The 20,508-nt window shown below is 39.1% G+C and overlaps 1 protein-coding gene across 3 annotated transcripts in view; it reads right to left on the bottom strand.

The window, feature by feature from the left end:
* Window positions 1–1,707: 1,707 nt before the first annotated feature.
* LOC122680009 (membrane-spanning 4-domains subfamily A member 5-like) overlaps window positions 1,708–20,508 on the bottom strand; it is a 42,273-nt gene continuing 23,472 nt past the window's right edge. For 2 of the 3 annotated variants that reach the window (XR_006336629.1, XR_006336602.1), the window contains 3 exons: window positions 19,453–19,569; window positions 4,964–5,081; window positions 1,708–1,886 (listed from right to left, as the gene is read on the bottom strand). Coding sequence is in view for 1 of the 3 variants with exons in the window: in XM_043880863.1 (XP_043736798.1) it covers window positions 16,666–16,671; window positions 19,453–19,569 (123 nt within the window). In the remaining 2 variants the exon portion in view is untranslated. Of the gene's footprint in view, window positions 1,887–4,963; window positions 5,082–16,615; window positions 16,672–19,452; window positions 19,570–20,508 lie in introns of those variants that run through there. The other variant, XM_043880863.1, reaches the window with a different exon arrangement.

Genomic DNA, 20,508 nt, shown 5'->3' with positions numbered 1-20,508 from the left:
AGCAGATCTGCCTTAGAATAAATATTAGAGAGAGTACTTCGTGCAGAAAAAAAAATTCTAGACATGAAATTAACTCCATTTGAGGAAATAAAAATCATTTATAAAGGTTATTAGATAAATATAAAAGTCAGTATAAATATATTTTTGTTCGTAACTCCTCTTATATGATTTTAAAGATAATTTTATAAAGCAATAATTAAGAGGAGGGAGAATATTCCTAGAATAATGAAAATAAAGATAAAAATAAACAAAACTTGACTATACTTAGAAGCTTTTGCACAGCAAAGGAAACCATAAACAAAATGAAAACCCACAGAATGGGAGAGAATATTTGCAAATAAAGAAACCAACAAGAGATTAACCTCCAAAATATACAAACAGCTCATGCAATCCATATATTTATATATACATTTTAAAATGTATATATATCATTTATATAGGCAGTCAATTATATAGGCAATCAAAAATAGGCAGAAGCTCTAAATAGGGATTTCTCCAAAGAAGACATACAGGTGGTCAAAAATCACACAATATGTCTATATGTATAACCGAATCACTTTGCTGTACATCTGAAACTAACACAACACTGAAAATCAACTAAATTCCAATGTAAAATTTTTAAAAATGTTTAAATGGAGGAGGACTATCACAACTCATTCTATTGATTTTTGACAAGGTTACTTAGGCAATTCAATGGGGAAAAGGATAGGCTTTTCAAAAAATGGTGCTGGGGTAGCTGAATATTTATATGCAAAAGAATGAATTTAGATTCCTACCTCACAACATATGATAAGTTAAAACAGAATTGGTTAAGGACATAAATGGAAGAGCTGAAATTCCAAAATGCCAAAAAAATGTTAATATTGATGACCTTGAACTGATCAACAGCTTATTAGATATGATACCAAACTCAGAAGTGACAAAAGAAAAAAATAAATTGGACTTCATCTAATTAAAAACTTTTGTGTAGCAAAGGAAACCATCAGGAAAGTGAAAAGACAACTCATATAACAGAAGAAAATATTTGCAAATCATACATAGAATAACGGAAGCTTCCCTGGTAGCTCAGACAGTAAAGAATCTGCCTGCAATGTAGAAGACTGAGGTTTAATCCCTGGGTTGGGAAGATCCCCTGGAGAAGGGAATGGCTACCCACTCTAGTATTCTTGCCTAGAGAATTCTATGGACAGAGAAGCCTGGAGGACTACTGTCCATGGGGTCACAAAAGGCCCGACACGACTGAGAGACTAACACACTCATATCCAATAAGGGACTTGTATTGAGAGTATGTAAATAATTCTTACATGGAACAGTAAAAAGCCCCCCCCCAAGTCTAATTGGAAACTTGGTAAAGGCACATTAAAAGGTGCTCAACATCACTGATCATCAGGGAAATAAAACCTGATGATAATCAAAACCATAATGAGCTATCACGTCACACCTGTTAGAATGGCTGTTCCAAAATTGACAAAAAACGTTTTGTGCCCTGTTGGTGGGAACATAGGCTGGTGCAGCAGCTATGAAAAGCAGTGTGGAGGGTCCCTGTGATCCAGCAATTCTGCTTCTGAGTACATAGCCAAAGAGTACGAAATAATTATGTGAAAAACAGCCAAGACTTAGGTTGTCTAAGTGTCCAATGACAGATGAATGGATTAAAAAATGTGCTACCCCAGCACCTCTCCACACAGAAAAAATAACCATACTTATCAATTTAAGCTTTTATTAATGGGGGAAAGGAAATACTGAGATGAATTTAATTAAAATGTATTTCCCCACAAGCCTCTTGAATAAAATGAAGTTCTTCATTCGCCACTAAACTTGCCTCCTTGACTGAGGTCACGATGGTTCTTTAATGTGTAGATAAAGGATCCTCTTCTGCCGTGTACCTGAGGTAAGTTAGATGTTAGTAAATTGATAGTTAATATACTCTAAAATAAAGAACTACAGAATTGGGGGTAGAAATTTGGAAACAGTGCTAACTGGAATATTCTCAACATGGAGATTTTAAAAGAATGCCATATTTTTGGTTTCCTTCCTTCCTTCCCTCCCTTCCTTTCTTCCTTCCTTCCCTTTTGCATCTCTAGGTTGAAAGCCAAAGACCACGCAGTGCAGAGAGACAGATTCCAAAACACAGATTGATCATATAAGAACATATATTTTCCTTTTTAAAATTATGAACGTTCTTAAATTTTAAAAAAGTTTCCATTATTTTTCAAATTCTTTTCCCATTTAGGTTATTAGAGAATATTGAGCAAGTTTTCCTGGGCTATGCAGTAGCCCCTCTTGGCTATCTCTCTTAAATACAGCAGTGTGTGCACGTCAACCCCAAACTCGGGCTCTATCCCTTCTACTCATACTTCCCTCCTGCGAACCGTAAATTCATTCTCCAAGTCTGTGAGTCTGCTTCTGTTTGTAGATAAGTTCATTTGTATCCATTTTTTAGATCCCATGTGTAAGTGATATATTTTTGTCTGTCTGTCTGACTTACTTCATTTAGTATGATAATCTCTAGGTCCACTACAAATGGCATTGTTTCATTTTTTATGGCTGAATAATATTTCACTGTGTGTGTGTACCACATTTTCTTTATCCATTTCTCTGTCGTGGACATTTAGGTTGCTTCCGTGTCTTGGCTAGTGTCAACAGTGCTGCAACGAATCTTGGGTTGCATGTACACTTCCAAACCAAGGTTTTCTGTGGCTGCATGCCCGGGTGGCAGGGCTGCATCATATGGTGGCTCTATTTTTAGTTTTTTAAGGAACCTCCACATTATTCTCCACAGTGGCTCTACCCGTTACATTCCCACCAATAGCATAGTAGGGTTCTCATTTCTCCACACCCTCTCCAGCACTTACTGTTTGTAGATTTTTTGATGGTGGCCATTCTGACTGGTGTGAGGTGGTATCTCATTGTAGCTTTGATTTGCATTTCTCTAAAAATTAGTGATTTTGAACATCTTTTCATGTGCTCCTTGGCTATCTGTATGTCTTCTTTGGAGAAGTGTCTATTTAGGTCTTCTTCCCATTTTTTGATTATGTTGTTTGTTTTTATGGTATTGAGCCATGCGAGCTGTTTGTAAATTTTGGAGACTAATCCTTTGTCACTCACATCATTTGCAAATATTAAGAACATATATTTTTCTACTCAGACTAAATTACATTATTACTTTGTACAGTGTGGTTATATATCAGTTTATCTATTTCAGTAGAAAACTATACTTCTCATATGTTCATGTTTTTTTTTTTTTCTCTTTTCATGAGAACCTGATCATATAGCACAACATTTATTTCTGAAATAATTCAGCCCAATCTAATTTCTTGACCCCCGTTTCCCACTACTCACCCCCACAGAGATTGTATTTTAGCCTAATATACTTACCATTCCATAATGATGCTCTGTTTATCTTAATCTGCAGATTGCCTTCCTTAAATAATCTTTATTTTGAATCAGTCTGATAAAATTAATTAGAAGTAGAGAAGGAATCATCAGAATTCCCTTGGATTTTACAGTTTCTCTTGATACAAGAGCTGCATCTCCATTTGTACTGCAAAAGGCATTTCCTTTTAAGCATATATGAGTCGAGTGTTACTCCAGAGAAATTTGGGTTTTTAAAGCCTAATACCTCTTGAGCACTGGTTGCCTTTCAGTAAATTTTCTGTAAAATTTTCCTTCCTGTTGCTAGTTTTTGAGATCCTCAAAAGGATGTCATGTGTGGAAGTTTCCCCATATTCTGATTTCTATAATTTCTACCATTATACTTATCATATAGTGACACTTCTGCTTGGAAAAAAAAAATCAATAGTGTTGGGTATAACTTTTAGCTTGGAGATTTACCTCTGTTATTCCCACTGCTTCATAGCTTAGACCTAAGGTTTCCTTGGCTTTCTTTCTTTTCTTCACATTATTTGGGCATTTTGTTCTCATTTCCATTATCCTATCAGAACAGTGGCTGACTTGATCTCAGATATTTGTGCTTCAGTATTTAGTTAGCATTGTCTATTCTCAACAGATGCTTGAAGCAGAGGAAAGTATTAACTAGGTATCAGTATTTTCATCCAAGTATCCATGACGTCCTAGAACCAGAAATATTTGAGACTAGGATCTGCTTTCCTCCTTTTTTCTCAACTCTCCTTTTCCTTCTTTCACTTCAAGATTCCAGGTCCTAGTCATTCCATTATTTCTTGTTATTTCCTAAATCTCTCTATGTGTCTGTTCTATGGCACATGGACGAATCACTGTCTCTTTAATGTTAACTTTGTACTTCTGAGTTGTTCTTATGATTCCATTGATCCTTAAGCCTGGACCTGTGCTCTGGCCACTGGGGAGGAAAGAACAGATGTATCTTCCATGAAAGTTCTCTGATTCCGTGATGCTGCAGTCAACTGGAGATAAAGTTTGCCTTTAGACGTAAAGTAGTAGGTATGGAAGAAGTAAGAACATAGCTTTATTTAAAAGTTTTATTATCTTTTCCAACTTCCCAGTTATCACCCCCAAATCTTGGTTTCTGAACCACTGAAAACACTAAACGTCCTGAGCTTTAAGATTCAACTTCTCTAAAATTTTGAGAAGTAAAGTTACGAGCTTCAGCATTTGAATATCCCTATGCTTGATAACAATCTTTATAAAGTTTTTGTTGTTGTTGTTGTTTTTCAGGGGACTATCTACTGAATTAAACAGACCTGAGCCAGAAAACCATATATCTTTTATCTTATTCTCTTATGAGGTGTGAATATAAAAATATCCTGTAATATAAAACACCTTTGCTACAGAAGGTTATTTACATTTGCATAGAAACCCATGTAGTAAACAACAGTTAGAGCAGAGTGTATTCAGTTACCTATAGTTGCTTCTTAGAGATGATACCATTTACACTTAATTCTTATCAAAACCTTAGTTCTTCAAACAATATTCATAACAGAAGACAACATTTTCTGATTCACCAGGGGAGAAATGAGATACCTACCACATCTTTATCATCTGCTATGTTTTGCTTTATACAACCAATGGATCAATGTCGATGCCACACACAACTCCAAAGTGGTGAATAGGAACAAATAGTTTGAAAGGATTTTACCAGCTCTCTGTTTTCAAAAAGAAAATGTCATTCTTACATATCTTTATATGTTAACACTTAAAAAAATAAAAGTATAATAAAATTTCAAGAAGATGAAAAAGAGAATAGAAAAACTACTCATATTCTCCCACCCTCAACCATTATGGTTTTATATATATATATATAGGTATATATATATATATATAATTACATATAATTATATATGATTACACATACATATGGTTACATATATATATCATACTATGGTTATTAGTTAATTAACTAATTCCACAGCATATATTAGCTTCCATTTTTCTGAATTTTTCTTATTTCTACATAATGAAAATGATTTTACAGTAATTGGGATATACGGTATCCCACATATACCATATCCATATCAATACATGGTTACATATATACATGTCTAGTCAAGGCTATGGTTTTTCCAGTAGTCATGTATGAATGTGAGAGTTGGACTATAAAGAAAGCTGAGTGCTGAAGAATTGATACTTTTGAACTGTGGTGTTGGAGAAGACTCTTCAGAGTCCCTTGGACTGCAAGGAGATGCAACTGGTCCATCCTAAAGGAAATTAGTCCTGGGTGTTCATTGGAAGGAATGATGTTGAAGCTGAAACTCCAATACTTTGGCCACCTGATGCAAAGAGCTAACTCACTAGAAAAGACCCTGATGCTGGGAGGGATTGAAGGTGGCAGGAGAAGGGGATGACAGAGAATGAGATGGTTGGATGGCATCACTGACTTAATGGATGTGAGTTTGGGTAGGCTCCAGGAGTTGGTGATGGATAGGGAGGCCTGGGTGTGCTGCAGTTCATGGGGTTGCAGAGTCGGACACGACTAAGCGACTGAACTGAACATATATACATATATATTAAGTATAACTGATAATTATTGAGGATGATTTTTTTCATTTATTTTTATTAGTTGGAGGGTAATTACTTTACAATATTGTAGTGGTTTTTGTCATACATTGACATGAATCAGCCACGGTTTTACATGTATTCCCCATCCCGATCCCCCCTCCCACCTCCCTCTCCACCTGATCCCTCTGGGTCTTCCCAGTGCACCAGCCCCGAGCACTTGTCTTATGCATCCAACCTGGGCTAGTGATCTGTTTCACCATAGATAATATACATGTTTTGATGCTGTTCTCTCAAAACATCCCACCCTCGCCTTCTCCCACAGAGTCCAAAATTCTGTTCTGTACACCTGTGTCTCTTTTTCTGTTTTGCATATAGGGTTATTGCTACCATCTTTCTAAATTCCATATATATGTGTTGGTATACTGTAATGGTCTTTATCTTTCTGGCATACTTCACTCTGTATAACGGGCTCCAGTTTCATCCATCTCATTAGAACTGATTCAAATGAATTCTTTTTAATGGCTGAGTAATATTCCATGGTATATATGTACCACAGCTTCCTTATCCATTCATCTGCTGACGGGCATCTAGGTTGCTTCCATGTCTTGGCTATTATAAGCAGTGCTGCGATGAACATTGGGGTGCACGTATCTCAGATCTGGTTTCCTCAGTGTGTATGCCCAGAAGTGGGATTGCTGGGTCATATGGCAGTTCTATTTCCAGTTTCTTAAGAAATCTACACACTGTTCTCCATAGCGGCTGTACTAGTTTGCATTCCCACCAACAGTGTAAGAGGGTTCCCTTTTCTCCACAGCCTCTCCAGCATTTATTGCTTGTAGACTTTTGGATAGCAGCCATCCTGACTGGCGTGTAATGGTACCTCACTGTGGTTTTGATTTGCATTTCTCTGATAATGAGTGATGTTGAGCATCTTTTCATGTGTTTGTTAGCCATCTGTATGTCTTCTTTGGAGAAATGTCTGTTTAGTTCTTTGGCCCATTTTTTGATTGGGTCATTTATTTTTCTGGAATTGAGCTACAGGAGTTGCTTGTATATTTTTGAGATTAATCCTTTGTCTGTTGCTTTGTTTGCTATTATTTTCTCCCAATCTGAGGGCTGTCTTTTCACCTTACTTATAGTTTCCATTGTAGTGCAAAAGCTTTTAAGTTTCATTAGGTCCCATTTGTTTATTTTTGCTTTTATTTCCAATATTCTGGGAGGTGGGTCATAGAGGATCTTGCTGTGATTTATGTCGGAGAGTGTTTTGCCTATGTTCTCCTCTAGGAGTTTTATAGTTTCTGGTCTTACATTTAGATTTTTAATCAATTTTGAGTTTCTTTTTGTGTATGGTGTTAGAAAGGGTTCTAGTTTCATTCTTTTACAAGTGGTTGACCAGTTTTCCCAGCACCACTTGTTAAAGAGGTTGTCTTTTTTCCATTGTATATTCTTGCCTCCTTTGTTGAAGATAAGGTGTCCGTAGGTTCATGGATTTATCTCTGGGCTTTCTATTCTGTTCCATTGATCTATATTTCTGTCTTTGTGCCAGTATCATACTGTCTTGATGACTGTGGCTTTGCAGTATAGTCTGAAGTCAGGCAGGTTGATTCCTCCAGTTCCATTCTTCTTTCTCAAGATTACTTTGGCTATTCGAGGTTTTTTGTATTTCCGTACAAATTGTGAAATTATTTGTTCTAGTTCTGTGAAAAATACCACTGGTAGCTTGATAGGGATTGCATTGAATCTATAGATTGCTTTGGGTAGAATAGCCATTTTGACAATATTGATTCTTCCAATCCATGAACACGGTATGTTTCTCCATCTGTTTGTGTTCTCTTTGATTTCTTTCGTCAGTGTTTTATAGTTTTCTATGTATAGGTCTTTTGTTTCTTTAGGTAGATATACTCCTAAGTATTTTATTCTTTTTGTTGCAATGGTGAATGGTATTGTTTCCTTAATTTCTCTTTCTGTCTTCTCATTGTTAGTGTATAGGAATGCAAGGGATTTCTGTGTGTTAATTTTATATCCTGCAACTTTACTATATTCATTGATTAGCTCTAGTAATTTTCTGGTAGTGTCTTTAGGGTTTTCTATGTAGAGGATCATGTCATCTGCAAACAGAGAGAGTTTCACTTCTTCTTTTCCTATCTGGATTCCTTTTACTTCTTTTTCTGCTCTGATTGCTGTGGCCAAAACTTCCAAAACTATGTTGAATAGTAGTGGTGAGAGTGGGCACCCTTGTCTTGTTCCTGATTTTAGGGGAAATGCTTTCAATTTTTCACCATTGAGAGTAATGCTTGCTGTGGGTTTGTCATATATAGCTTTTATTATGTTGAGGTATGTTCCTTCTATTCCTGCTTTCTGGAGAGTTTTAATCATGAATGGGTGTTGAATTTTGTCAAAGGCTTTCTCTGCATCTATTGAGATAATCATATGGTTTTTATCTTTCAATTTGTTAATGTGGTGTATTACATTGATTGATTTGTGGATATTAAGGAATCCTTGCATTCCTGGGACAAAGCCCACTTGGTCATGATATATGATTTTTTAAATGTGTTGTTGGATTCTGTTTGCTAGAATTTTGTTAAGGATTTTTGCATCTATGTTCATCAGTGATATTGGCCTGTAGTTTTCTTTTTTTGTGGCATCTTTGTCTGGTTTTGGAATTAGGGTGATGGTGGCCTCATAGGATGAGTTTGGAAGTTTACCTTCTGCAATTTTCTGGAAGAGTTTTAGTAAGATAGGTGTTAGCTCTTCTCTAAATTTTTGGTAGAATTCAGCTGTGAAGCCATCTGGTCCTGGGCTTTTGTTTGCTGGAAGATTTCTGATTACAGTTTCGATTTCCTTGCTTGTGATGGGTCTGTTAAGATCTTCTATTTCTTTCTGGTTCAGTTTTGGAAAGTTATACTTTTCTAAGAATTTGTCCATTTCTTCCAAGTTGTCCAGTTTATTGGCATAGAGCTGCTGGTAGTAGTCTCTTATGATCCTTTGTATTTCAGTGTTGTCTGTTGTGATCTCTCCATTTTCATTTCTAATTTTGTTAATTTGGTTCTTCTCCCTTTGTTTCTTAATGAGTCTTGCTAATGGTTTGTCAGTTTTGTTAATTTTTTCAAAAAACCAGCTTTTAGCTTTGTTGATTTTTGCTATGGTCTCTTTAGTTTCTTTTGCATTTATTTCTGCCCTAATTTTTAAGATTTCTTTCCTTCTACTAATCCTGGGGTTCTTCATTTATTCCTTCTCTAGTTGCTTTAGGTGCAGAGTTAGGTTATTTATTGACTTTTTTCTTGTTTCTTGAGGTAAGCCTGTAATGCTATGAACCTTCCCCTTAGCACTGCTTTTACAGTGTCCCATAGGTTTTGGGTTGTTATGTTTTCATTTTCATTCATTTCTATGCATTTTTTATTTCTTTTTTGATTTCTTCTATGATGTGTTGATTATTCAGAAGCGTGTTATTTAGCCTCCATACGTTTGAATTTTTAATAATTTTTTTCCTGTAATTGAGATCTAATCTTACTGCACTGTGGTCAGAAAAGATGACTGGAATCATTTCAATTTTTTTGAATTTCCCAAGGCCAGATTTATGGCCCAGGATGTGATCTATTCTGGAGAAGGTTCCGTGTGCACTTGAGAAAAAGGTGAAGTTGATTGTTTTGGGGTGAAATGTCCTATAGATATCAATTAGGTCTCGCTGGTCCATTGTGTCAATTAAAGTTTGTGTTTCCTTGTTAATTTTCTGTTTAGTTGATCTATCCATAGTTGTGAGTGGGGTATTAAAGTCTCCCACTATTATTGTGTTACTATTAATTTCCTCTTTCATACTCGTTAGCGTTTGCCTTACATATTGCGGTGCTCCTATGTTGGGTGCATATATATTTATAATAGTTATATCTTCTTCTTGGATTGATCCTTTGATCATTATGTAGTGTCCTTTGTCTCTTTGCACAGCCTTTATTTTAAAGTATATTTTATCTGATATGAGCATTGCGACTCCTGCTTTCTTTTGTTCTCCGTTTGCATGAAATATTTTTTCCAGCCCTTCACTTTTAGTCTGTATGTCTCTCTTGTTTTGAGGTGGGTCTCTTGTAGACAGCATATATAGGGGTCTTGTTTTTGTATCCATTCAGCCAGTATTTGTCTTTTGGTTGGGGCATTCAACCCATTTACATTTAAGGTAATTATTGATAGGTATGGTCCCGTTGCCATTTACTTTGTTGTTTTGGGTTCATGTTTATACAACCTTTCTGTGTTTCCTGTCTAGAGAAGATCCTTTAGCATTTGTTGAAGAGCTGGTTTGGTGGTGCCGAATTCTCTCAGCTTTTGCTTGTCTGTAAAGCTTTTGAATTCTCCTTCATATCTGAATGAAATCCTTGCTGGTACAGTAATCTAGGTTGTAGGTTATTCTCTCTCATTACTTTAAGTATGTCCTGCCATTCCCTTCTGGCCTGAAGGGTTTCTAATGATAGATCAGCTGTTACCCTTATGGGAATCCCTTTGTGTGTTATTTGTTGTTTCTCCCTTGCTGCTTTTAATATTTGTTCTTTGTGTTTGATCTTTGTTAATTTGATTAATGTGTCTTGGGGTGTTTTGCCTTGGGTTTATCCTGTTTGGGACTCTCTGGGTTTCTTGGACTTGGGTAGCTATTTCCTTCCCCATTTTAGGGATGTTTTCAGCTATTATCTCCTCGAGTATTTTCTCATGGCCTTTCTTTTTGTCTTCTACTTCTGGGACTCCTATGATTTGAATGTTGGGGCATTTCACATTGTCCCAGAGGTCCCTGAGGTTGTCCTCATTTCTTTTCATTCTTTTTTTCTTTTTTCCTCTCTGCTTCATTTATTTCCACCATTTTATCTTCTACCTCACTTATCCTATCTTCTGTCTCCGTTATTCTACTCTTGGTTCCCTCCAGAGTGTTTTTGATCTCATTTATTGCATTATTCATTTTTAATTGACTCTTTTTTATTTCTTCTAGGTCCTTACTAAACATTTCTTGCATCTTCTCAATCTTTGTCTCCAGGCTATTTATCTGTAACTCCATTTTGTTTTCAAGATTTTGGATCATTTTTATTATCATTATTCTAAATTCTTTTTCTGGTAGATTCCCTATCTCCTCCTCTTTTGTTTGACTTGGTGGGTATTTTTCATGTTCCTTTACCTGTTGGGTATTTCTCTGCCTTTTCATCTTGTTTAGATTGCTGTGTCTGGAGTGGGCTTTCTGTATTCTGGAGGTCTGTGGTTCCTTTTTATTGTGGAGGTTTCACCCAGTGGGTGGGGTTGGACTGTTGGCTTGTCAAGGTTTCCTGGTTAGGGAAGCTTGTGTCGGTGTTCTGGTGCGTGGAACTGGATTTCTTCTCTCTGGAGTGCAATGGGGTGCCCAGTAATGAGTTTTGAGATGGGTCTGTGTGTTAGATGTGACTTTGGGCAGCCTGTATGTTGACATTCAGGGCTATGTTCCTGCGTGGCTGGAGAATTTGTGTGGTATGTCTTTCTCTGAAACTTATTGGCTCTTGGGTGGTGGATGGTTTCAGTGTAGGTAGGGAGGCTTTTGAATGGTCTCTTATTACTTAATGTTTCATGTAGTCAGGAGTTTTCTGGTGTTCTCAGGTTTTGGGCTTAAGTCTCCTGCCTCTGGATTTCAGTTTTATTCTTCCAGTAGTCTCAAGACTTCTCCAACTATACAGCACTGATAATAAAACTTCTAGGTTAATGGTGAAAAGATTCTCCACCGTGAGGGACACCCAGAGAGGTTCACAGAGTTACATGAAAAACAGGAGAGGGAGGAGGGAGATAGAGATGAGCAGGAGGAGAAAAGGGGGGACTCAAGAGGCTAGAGATAGATCTACATAGTACTCTGTTCCCAAAGTGTTCTCTGTAGCCCAGACACCCACAGAGATTCACAGAATTTGATTGGGAAGAGAAGGGGAAAGGAGGAAATAGAGGTGTTCTGAGGTAGAAAACAGAGAGTCAAAAGTGGGAGAGAGTAATCAACACACTCCTGAATAAAAATGGGAACTGAATATTGGATTCTTAAATATCCAAAATTTATATCACGTACTGAAAAATAAAGATTAAAAATGTAGAGTAGAGGTTAGACTCTTAAAAATACAATATTAAAAACAAAAACACAAAAAATTTTAGAAATATATATAAAGTTCAGTTTAAAAATAGGGCTTCTCTCTCTTTTTTTTGCAAGGTTATAGTGAAATGATAATGAAAATTAAGGAGTAGTAGAGGAGTAATAGAGGACTTTAAAAGAAAATAAGAGAAAAAAAAGAAAAAAAAAAGAAAAAAATTTTTTTTTCCTAATTAAAAAAACCATAAAAATATATGAAAATGAAAGTTAAGGAGTAATGCAGGAGTAATAGGGAATTTTAAAAGAAAATAAAAGAGAAAAAATAAAAAAGAAAAGAAAAGAAAAAAAATTTTTTTAATTAAAAAAAAAAAGTAAAAATATATCTAGGAATTTCTCTGGTGCTGTTGCGGTCAGTATGGGTTTGGTTTAGTTTCAGATAGCTCCTCGTTCCATCTTACACTTCTCGATATCTATAGGCCCCTTCTGGTGTAGTCGGTGTTACCTACAGGGATTTTAATCTGTTGCACCGGTCCCTTCTGAAGCAGTTCCCTTTGTTTATTTGGCTTCTGTTTGTCAGTCTCTTCAGAGGCTCATTTCCGCCCTGACACGGGCGGGCGGAGGTGGTCTCTTGTTCAGGTTCGCTAGTTCCGTCGCGCTGTGGGGAGGGAGGGGCGCTGCTTTCCCCGTCTACGCTGCTCAGGCTCCCGGCTGCTCTATATGGAGCGTGCCCTGCGTTGCGTGCGGTTCCAGTTTTCAGGTACTCCACAAAAGCGCGGACTCGGTTGCGCCTGCGTTTTGTGCCTTCCCCGGCCCGAGCAGCTCAGGCAGCCAGGAGCTTGACGGGCGCACTCTCCCTGGGTGCGGGGCGCCTTCTCCCCTCCATGGCCCCAGCCTCAGTTCCCGCCTGCGCCAGTCGGGTGCATCTGCCTTGTGTTTAGCTGCGACCCTCCCAGCGGATGTCGACCATCCAGAATCTCAGGAAGTCTTTGGTTAGAAACTGGAGGCCTGTTTGCAGTGTGGTAGGGGATGCCATCTCTGGGGCCGAGCCTGCCCCTTTCCCCTCCCCCCTGCCTCCTGCCTCCAGCTGGGCTGGGCCGGTCCGCAGCCGGCTAGCTCCTCTGGACTTGCTCGGTCCGTTTGTTCTGTGAACGGCTGGCAGTGTGTTCCGGCCGGTTAATTTTCTCTCTCTCTTTTGCTATCCCACAGTTTAAGTTGCTATCTCACAAAAGCTCCCTCCGATTGCCCTCAGGGCACTCAGGCCCGGTCCTTACCCTAAGCAATGCCGCCCGCGCCTCTCCGTTCTGCCCCCACTTGCTGGTGGCGGATGCAGGCATCTGGGGTACTTTTCCGCTGGGAGTTGTTTTTAGGCACATAATCTGTGGGTTTTATTTATTTTTCCTCCCAGTTAGGTTGCCCTCCAAGATTCGAAAACTTCCCCCAGACCCGCCAGTGCGAGGGTTTCCTGGTGTTTGGAACGTTCCTCTATTAAGACTCCCTTCCCGGGACGGGTCTCTGTCCCTAGCTCTTTTGTGTCTCTTTTTATCTTTTATATTATGTCCTACCTCCTTTCGAAGACAATGGGCTGCTTTTCTGGGCGCCTGATGTCCTCAGCTAGCGATCAGAAGTTGTTTTGTGAAGTTTGCTCAGCGTTCAGTTGTTCTTTCGATGAATTTGTAGGGGAGAGAGTGGTCTCCCTATCCTATTCCTCTGCCATCTTGGCTCCTCCTCTGAGGATGATTTTAAGGTAACAGATTTCACCAAATGAATAAGAAGAATCATTGTGTTTTCCTCTGTTGTTGGGTATATTATCAGTACATTTTCACTGAGGCTAATGTACTTCTGAAGAAGATGGAATTGAGACATTTGAGGTTTAGTGTTACAGAATTTTTTTTAATGGAGAGATGTTTAAAATCAGGCCTGTTGTTAGAAAAGGGTCATAAGGAGGAAGTCACAGTGAAGAAAGAGGAGGTTTGGACTGGTGACTTAGGCTCAACACAAGGACTTATGTGTTGGGGGTAGGTGGAATAGACCCATATCCTTGCAAGATATTTGGGTTGGAAACAAGAATACAGAATCTGTAATTCTGAAAACCAAAACCTGAAGGACCCTTGTGACAAGGCCACCATGGGTTATGGGGATCAGTTTTCAATATTGGCACCATTTAATAGTATCTGAAACCATGACTTCAGATGAAGATAAATTGAAAGTGGTCAAACAGAAGATGACAAGAGTGAACAGTGAAGTTTTAGGAATCAGTGAACTAAAATGAACCAGAATGGGCAAATTTAACTCAGATGATCATTATATCTACTTACTGTGGGCCAGAATCCCTTAGAAGAAATGGAGTAGCCCTCATAGTCAACAAGAGAGTCCAAAATGCAGTACTCGGGTGCAAGCTCAAAAATGACAGAATGATCTCTGTTTGTTTCCAAGGCAAACCTTTCAATATCATGGTAATCCAAACCAATACCCTGACCAGTAAAGCTGAAGAAGTTGAAGTTGAACGGTTCTATGAAGACCTACAAGATCTTCTAGAAATATAACCAAGAAAAGATGTCATTTTCATTATAGGGGACTGGAATGCAAAACTAGGAAGTCAAGAGATCCCTGGAGTAACAGGGAAGTTTGCCCTTGGAGAACAAAATGAAGCAGGGGAAAAGCTAAGAGAGTCTTGCAAGACAACACACTGGTCACAGCAAACACCATCACCCAACAACACAAGAGAAGACTCGACTCATGGACATCACCAGATGGTCAATACTGAAATCAGATTGATTATATTCTTTGCAGCCAAAGATGGAGAAGCTCTATACAGTCAGCAAAAACAAGACCAGGAGCTGAGTGTGGCTCAGATCATGAACTCCTTATTGTAAAATTCAGACTTAAATTGAAGAAGGTAGGGAAAACCACTAAACCATTCAGGTATTACCTAAATCAAGTCCCTTACAATTATACAGTGGAAGTGACAAATAGATTCAAGGGATTAGATCTGATAGAGTGCCTGAAGAACTGTGGACAGAGGTTTGTGACATTGTACAAGAGACAGAGATCAAGACTATCCCCAAGAAAAAGAAATACAGTATAAAAGGCAAAATGGCTGTCTGAGGAGGCCTTACAAATAGCTGTGAAAGGAAGAGAAGCGAAAGGCAAAGGAGAAAAGGGAAGATATACCCACTTGAATGCAGAGTTCCAAAGAATAGCCAGGAGAGATAAGAAAGCCTTCCTCAGTGATCAGTGCAAAGAAATAGAGGAAAACAATAGAATGGGAAAGACTAGAGATCTCTTCAAGAAAATTAGAGATACCAAGGAAACATTTCATGCAAAGATGGACACAATAAAGGACAAAAATGGTATGGACCTAACAGAAGCAGAAGAAATTAAGAAGAGGTGGCAAGAATACACAGAAGAACTATACAAAAAAGATCTTCATGACACAGATAACCACGATGGTGTGATCACTCACCTAGAGCCAGACATCCTGGAATGTGAAGTCAAGTGGGCCTTAGGAAGCATCACTACGAGCAAAGCTAGTGGAGGTGATGGAATTCCAGTTGAGCTATTTCAAATCCTGAAAGATGATGCTGTGAAAGTGCTGCACTCAATATGCCAGCAAATGTAGAAAACTCAGCAGTGTCCACAGGACTGGAAAAGTTCAGTTTTCACTCCAATCCCTAAGAAGCAATGTCAAAGAATGCTCAAACTACCACACAATTGCACTCATCTCACACACTAGTGAAGTAATGCTCAAAATTCTCCAAGTCAGGCTTCAACAATACATGAACTGTGAACTTCCAGATGTTCAAGCTGGTTTTAGAAAAGGCAGAGGAACTAGAGATCAAATTGCCAACATCTGCTGGATCATCAAAAAAGCAAGAGAGTTCCAGAAAAACATCTATTTCTGCTTTCTTGACTATGTCAAAGCCTTTGACTGTGTGGATCACAATAAACTTTGGAAAATCCTTGAAGAGATGGGAATACCAGACCACCTTACTTGCCTCCTGAGAAATCTGTAGGCAGGTCAAGATGCAACAGTTAGAACCAGACCTGGCACAACAGACTGGTTCCAAATCTGGAAAGGACAATATTCAAGGCTGAATATTGTCACCCTCCTTATTTAACTTATATGCAGGGTACATCATGCGAAATGCTGGGCTGGATTCAGCATGAGCTGGAATCAAGATTGCTGGGAGAAATATTAATAACCTCAGATATGCACATGACACCACCCTTATAGCAGAAAGTGAAGAGGAACTAAAGGGCATCTTGATGAAAGTGAAATAGGAGAGTGAAAAAGCTGGCTTAAAACTCAACATTCAAAAAACTAAGATTCATGGCTTCTGGTCCCATCACTTCATGGCAAATAGATGGGGAAACAAGTGACAGATTTCACTTTCTTGGGCTCTAAAATCACTGCAGTTGGTGACTACAGCTGTGAAATTTAAAGACACTTGCTCCTAGGAAGAAAAGCTATGACAAACTAGACAGCATATTGAAAAGCAGAGACATTACTTTATTGACAAAGGTCCATATAGTCAAAGGTATGGTTTTTCCAGTGGTCATGTATGGATGTGAGAGTTGGACTATAAGGAGAGCTGAGTGCTGAAGAACTGTGGTGTTGGAGAAGACTCTTACGAGTTCCTTGGACAACAAGGCGATCCAACCAGTCAATCCTAAAAGAAATCAGTCCTGAATGGTCATTGGAAGCACTGATGTTGAAGCTGAAGCTGTAATATTTTGGCTACTTGATGTGAAGAACTGACTCATTGGAAAAGTCCCTGATGGTGGGAAAGATTGAAGGCAGGAGGAGAAGGGGATGACAGAGGATGAAATGGCTGGATGGCGTCACCGACTCGATGGACATGTTTTGAGCAAGCTCTGGGAGCTGGTGATGGACAGGGAAACCTGGCGTGCTGCAGTCCATGGGACTGCAAAGAGTCAGACACGACTGAGCAACTGAACTGAACTGAAGCCATGACAGTGGAAATTACAGGTATGCTGGGGGACCCCTAAGATGTTCCAGGATTGTATCAACTAGAAGTATAGAGTCAATATTGAACTTAAGGCTCCCATGTTCTTGAATAACTTGAGAGTATAAACAGGGATTGGACCTCAACGAGATCTCAGATTTATTGCTAATATGAACAATGGAGGTTCAAGAGATGAATTGGAAAAATGAAACAGTTAAGATTGTGATTGTACTCCAATCCAGTAAAACAAACATTCTTGTTATGCAAAAATAGTCTGAAGCAATATCTAGAGGTTTACATTTATTTACAATTTCACTTTAAGTTTTCCTTCAGGGTAAGCATCATAAAATATTAACATCCTGTACACCAATAAGACAGTTCTTTGATGTGCCATTTAATTGATTTCTCTAAGGTTCAATTTCATGTAGTGAAATAATTTGGAATTTAGGCCATCCTGATTAGTTCATCAGGATGGCCATCCTGACAATTTCAGCAAGGGACCAGCCCTGTGGCCCTCAGCCAGTAGTTTAACATTTCTTAAAGTTGTTTCTTAAAGTGAATCAGACATAAGTCATTCCCTGAGGAAGTCTGCTATGCCGATTACTGTAGCCGTTTTCATTATGTAGAAATAAGAAAAATTCAGCAAAACGCAAACTAACATAAGCTTTGGAACTAGTTAATTACTCAAGAGTTTGGGATTTTGAAGGAAGGAGAGCGTGCTGAAAAAACAGGCAATATCCAATGGGCTCTATTCAGAAAAGTTGGTTTCCAGGTCTTGGTTAAAGGCCCAGCTGTTTTGGCCTCTGTCATGCCCTGGGTAGATGGGATAGAGCAGAAGAGGGAATCTACAGAGAAGGCTTCAGTTCCTACACAATTTGCTTAGGACTGACTTCCATCTTCTTTCCCCTCTTAGCTTCTCCTCTGCATAGCAACAAACCTATACAGATAAGAGCATGTATGTCTGCCTAACGTCCCACATGCTTTGAAACAGATATACACGGATACTGAACTGCAAACACAACCACACTTAAACAGACTCACACAGACCTGCTGGCCGACAGACACAAGCAGGCAACGCACACACGTCCACAGCCATGTGCATACAGGACCGAGTACACCCGTATTCCAGACTACTTGCATCTACAGAATTCAGCTTTATTCTGCCTATAGACTATACTGACAAAATATATACAGCCCTGATACTGAACGTAAATCCTTGGATATTGAAAGTACATAGGATGTTATTTCCTTCACTGAAGATCAAATCTTGCTATAATTACCTTGATCTTCTGAGGCCTCAGAAAGTTGGCCTCAGAGATGCAGGTAGCAGGTACCTGAGATGCAGGTAGCTTATGAACTACTTATCATAAAACTATCTTTGTTACAAGGCGGGGCTGGAATTCAATATAATGCTAAGTCACTCGAAATACATCTATTAATGTTTATGATACATTCCATGTGGTTACTTGAGGTTTTGGGTGATCTGAGGTTTAGGAATGTGAGTATCCCTGATGGCTCAGTGGTAAATTATCCACTTGCCAGTTCAGAAGATGCAGGTTCAATCCCTGGGTTGGGAAGATCCCCTGGAGAAGAAAATGGCAACCCACTCAAGTATTCTTGCCTGGGAAATCCCATGGACAGAGGAGCCTGGGGAGGCTACAGTTCACAGGGCACAAAAGAGTCAGATACGACTGAGTGACTAAATAGCAACAGCAGGTTTAGGAATACAGGCTACAGGTTGAGCTGTGTTTATCGTAGGTGCATATGCAGAAGATTTTGGTAGATGAGCGATTTACCAAAGTAAGCACTATGCAAGATATGGAGGTGACTTTCATCATTACTCTTCTGCATATGCGCCTACTATAAACACAGCTCAAACTATAGCCTGTATTCCTAAACCAATACAGTATACTAACGCATGTATATGGAATTTAGAAAGATGGTAACAATAACCCTGTATGTGAGACAGCAAAAGAGACACAGATGTATAGAACAGTCTTTTGGACTCTGTGGGAGAGGGCGAGGGTGGGATGATTTGGGATAATGGCAGCGAAACATGTATATTATCATGCGTGAAACGAATTGCCAGTCCAGGTTTGATGCATGAGACAGGGTGCTCGGGGCTGGCGCACTGCGATGACCCAGAGGGATGGGATGGGGAGGGAGATGGGAGCGGGGTTCAGGATGGGGAACACATGTACACTCATGGAGGAGTCAAGTCAATGTATGGCAAAACCAATACAATGTTGTAAAGTAATTAGCCTCCAATTGAAATAAATAAATTTATATTTAAAAAAAGGGTGGGATGGGGAGGGAGGTGGGAGGGGATATAGGTAAACCTATGGCTGATTTCATGTTGATGTTTGGTAGAAACCAACACAATACTGTCAAGCAATTATCCTTCAATTAAAAATAAATTTTTAAAAATAAAAAAAAAGTAGTTGTAAATTTGTGATGAAATTCTCATAGAAACCTGGTACTTACGTGTGGCCAAGCAGCACTTTTAGCTAAAGCAAAGATTAAAAATTCAAGACATAGTAAAAGCAGACCGATCACTGCACTGCAGGCACTCAAGATGTTCAGTACTATAGAATAGGTCATCTGAAATAGATAAAGGAAGCACTAGGTCATTGGAAGTTAAGTATGTTCAAGGAGAAGATTTATATAAATTCTGATCTTTCAATGGTAAGGTCATTAAAAGGACAGTCAAAACTGCAGATTTTTCAGAATATCAGTAAGACTGAACTTTTTTTTCCCATTTATTTTTATTAGTTGGAGGCTAATTACTTTACAATATTGTAGTGGTTTTTGCCATACATTGACATGAATCAGCCATGGATTTACACGTATTCCCCATCCCGATCCCCCCTCCCTCCTCCCTCTCCACCCCATCCCTCTGGGTCTTCCCAGTGCACCAGGCCCGAGCACTTGTCTCATGCATCCAACCTGGGCTGGTGATCTGTTTCACCCTTGATAATATACATGTTTCGATGCTGTTCTCTCAAAACATCCTACCCTCACCTTCTCCCACAGAGTCCAAAAGTCTGTTTTGTACATCTGTGTCTCTTTTTCTGTTTTGCATATAGAGTTATCGCTACCATCTTTCTAAATTCCATATATATGTGTTAGTATACTGTATTGGTCTTTATCAGCAGACGAATAGATAAGGAAGCTGTGGTACATATACACAATGGAATATTACTCAGCCATTAAAAAGACTGAACTTTTGATGTGAAAGTGAAAGTCACTCAGTCCTGTCTGACTTTTTGCAGCCCCATGGACTAGAGCCTGCCAGGATCCTCTGTCCATGGAATTCTCCAGGCAAGAAAACTGGAGAGGGTAGCCTTTCCCTTCTCCAGGCCATCTTTCCCACCCAGGGGTCAAACCCAGGCCTCCCACATCGCAGGCGGATTCCTTACTGCCTGAGCCACCAGGGAAGCCCGAGAATGCTGGAGTGGGAGCCTCTCCCTTCTCCACGGGGCCTGCCCAAGCCAGGAGCCAAACCAGGGGCTCCTGCATTGCAGGCAGATTTTGTAGTAT

This window comes from Cervus elaphus, chromosome 1 (assembly GCF_910594005.1).
Source record: "Cervus elaphus chromosome 1, mCerEla1.1, whole genome shotgun sequence".
Classification (NCBI taxonomy): domain Eukaryota; kingdom Metazoa; phylum Chordata; class Mammalia; order Artiodactyla; family Cervidae; genus Cervus; species Cervus elaphus.
Note: the sequence above shows the minus strand (reverse complement) of the source record. Positions and strands in the feature narration are given on the sequence as shown.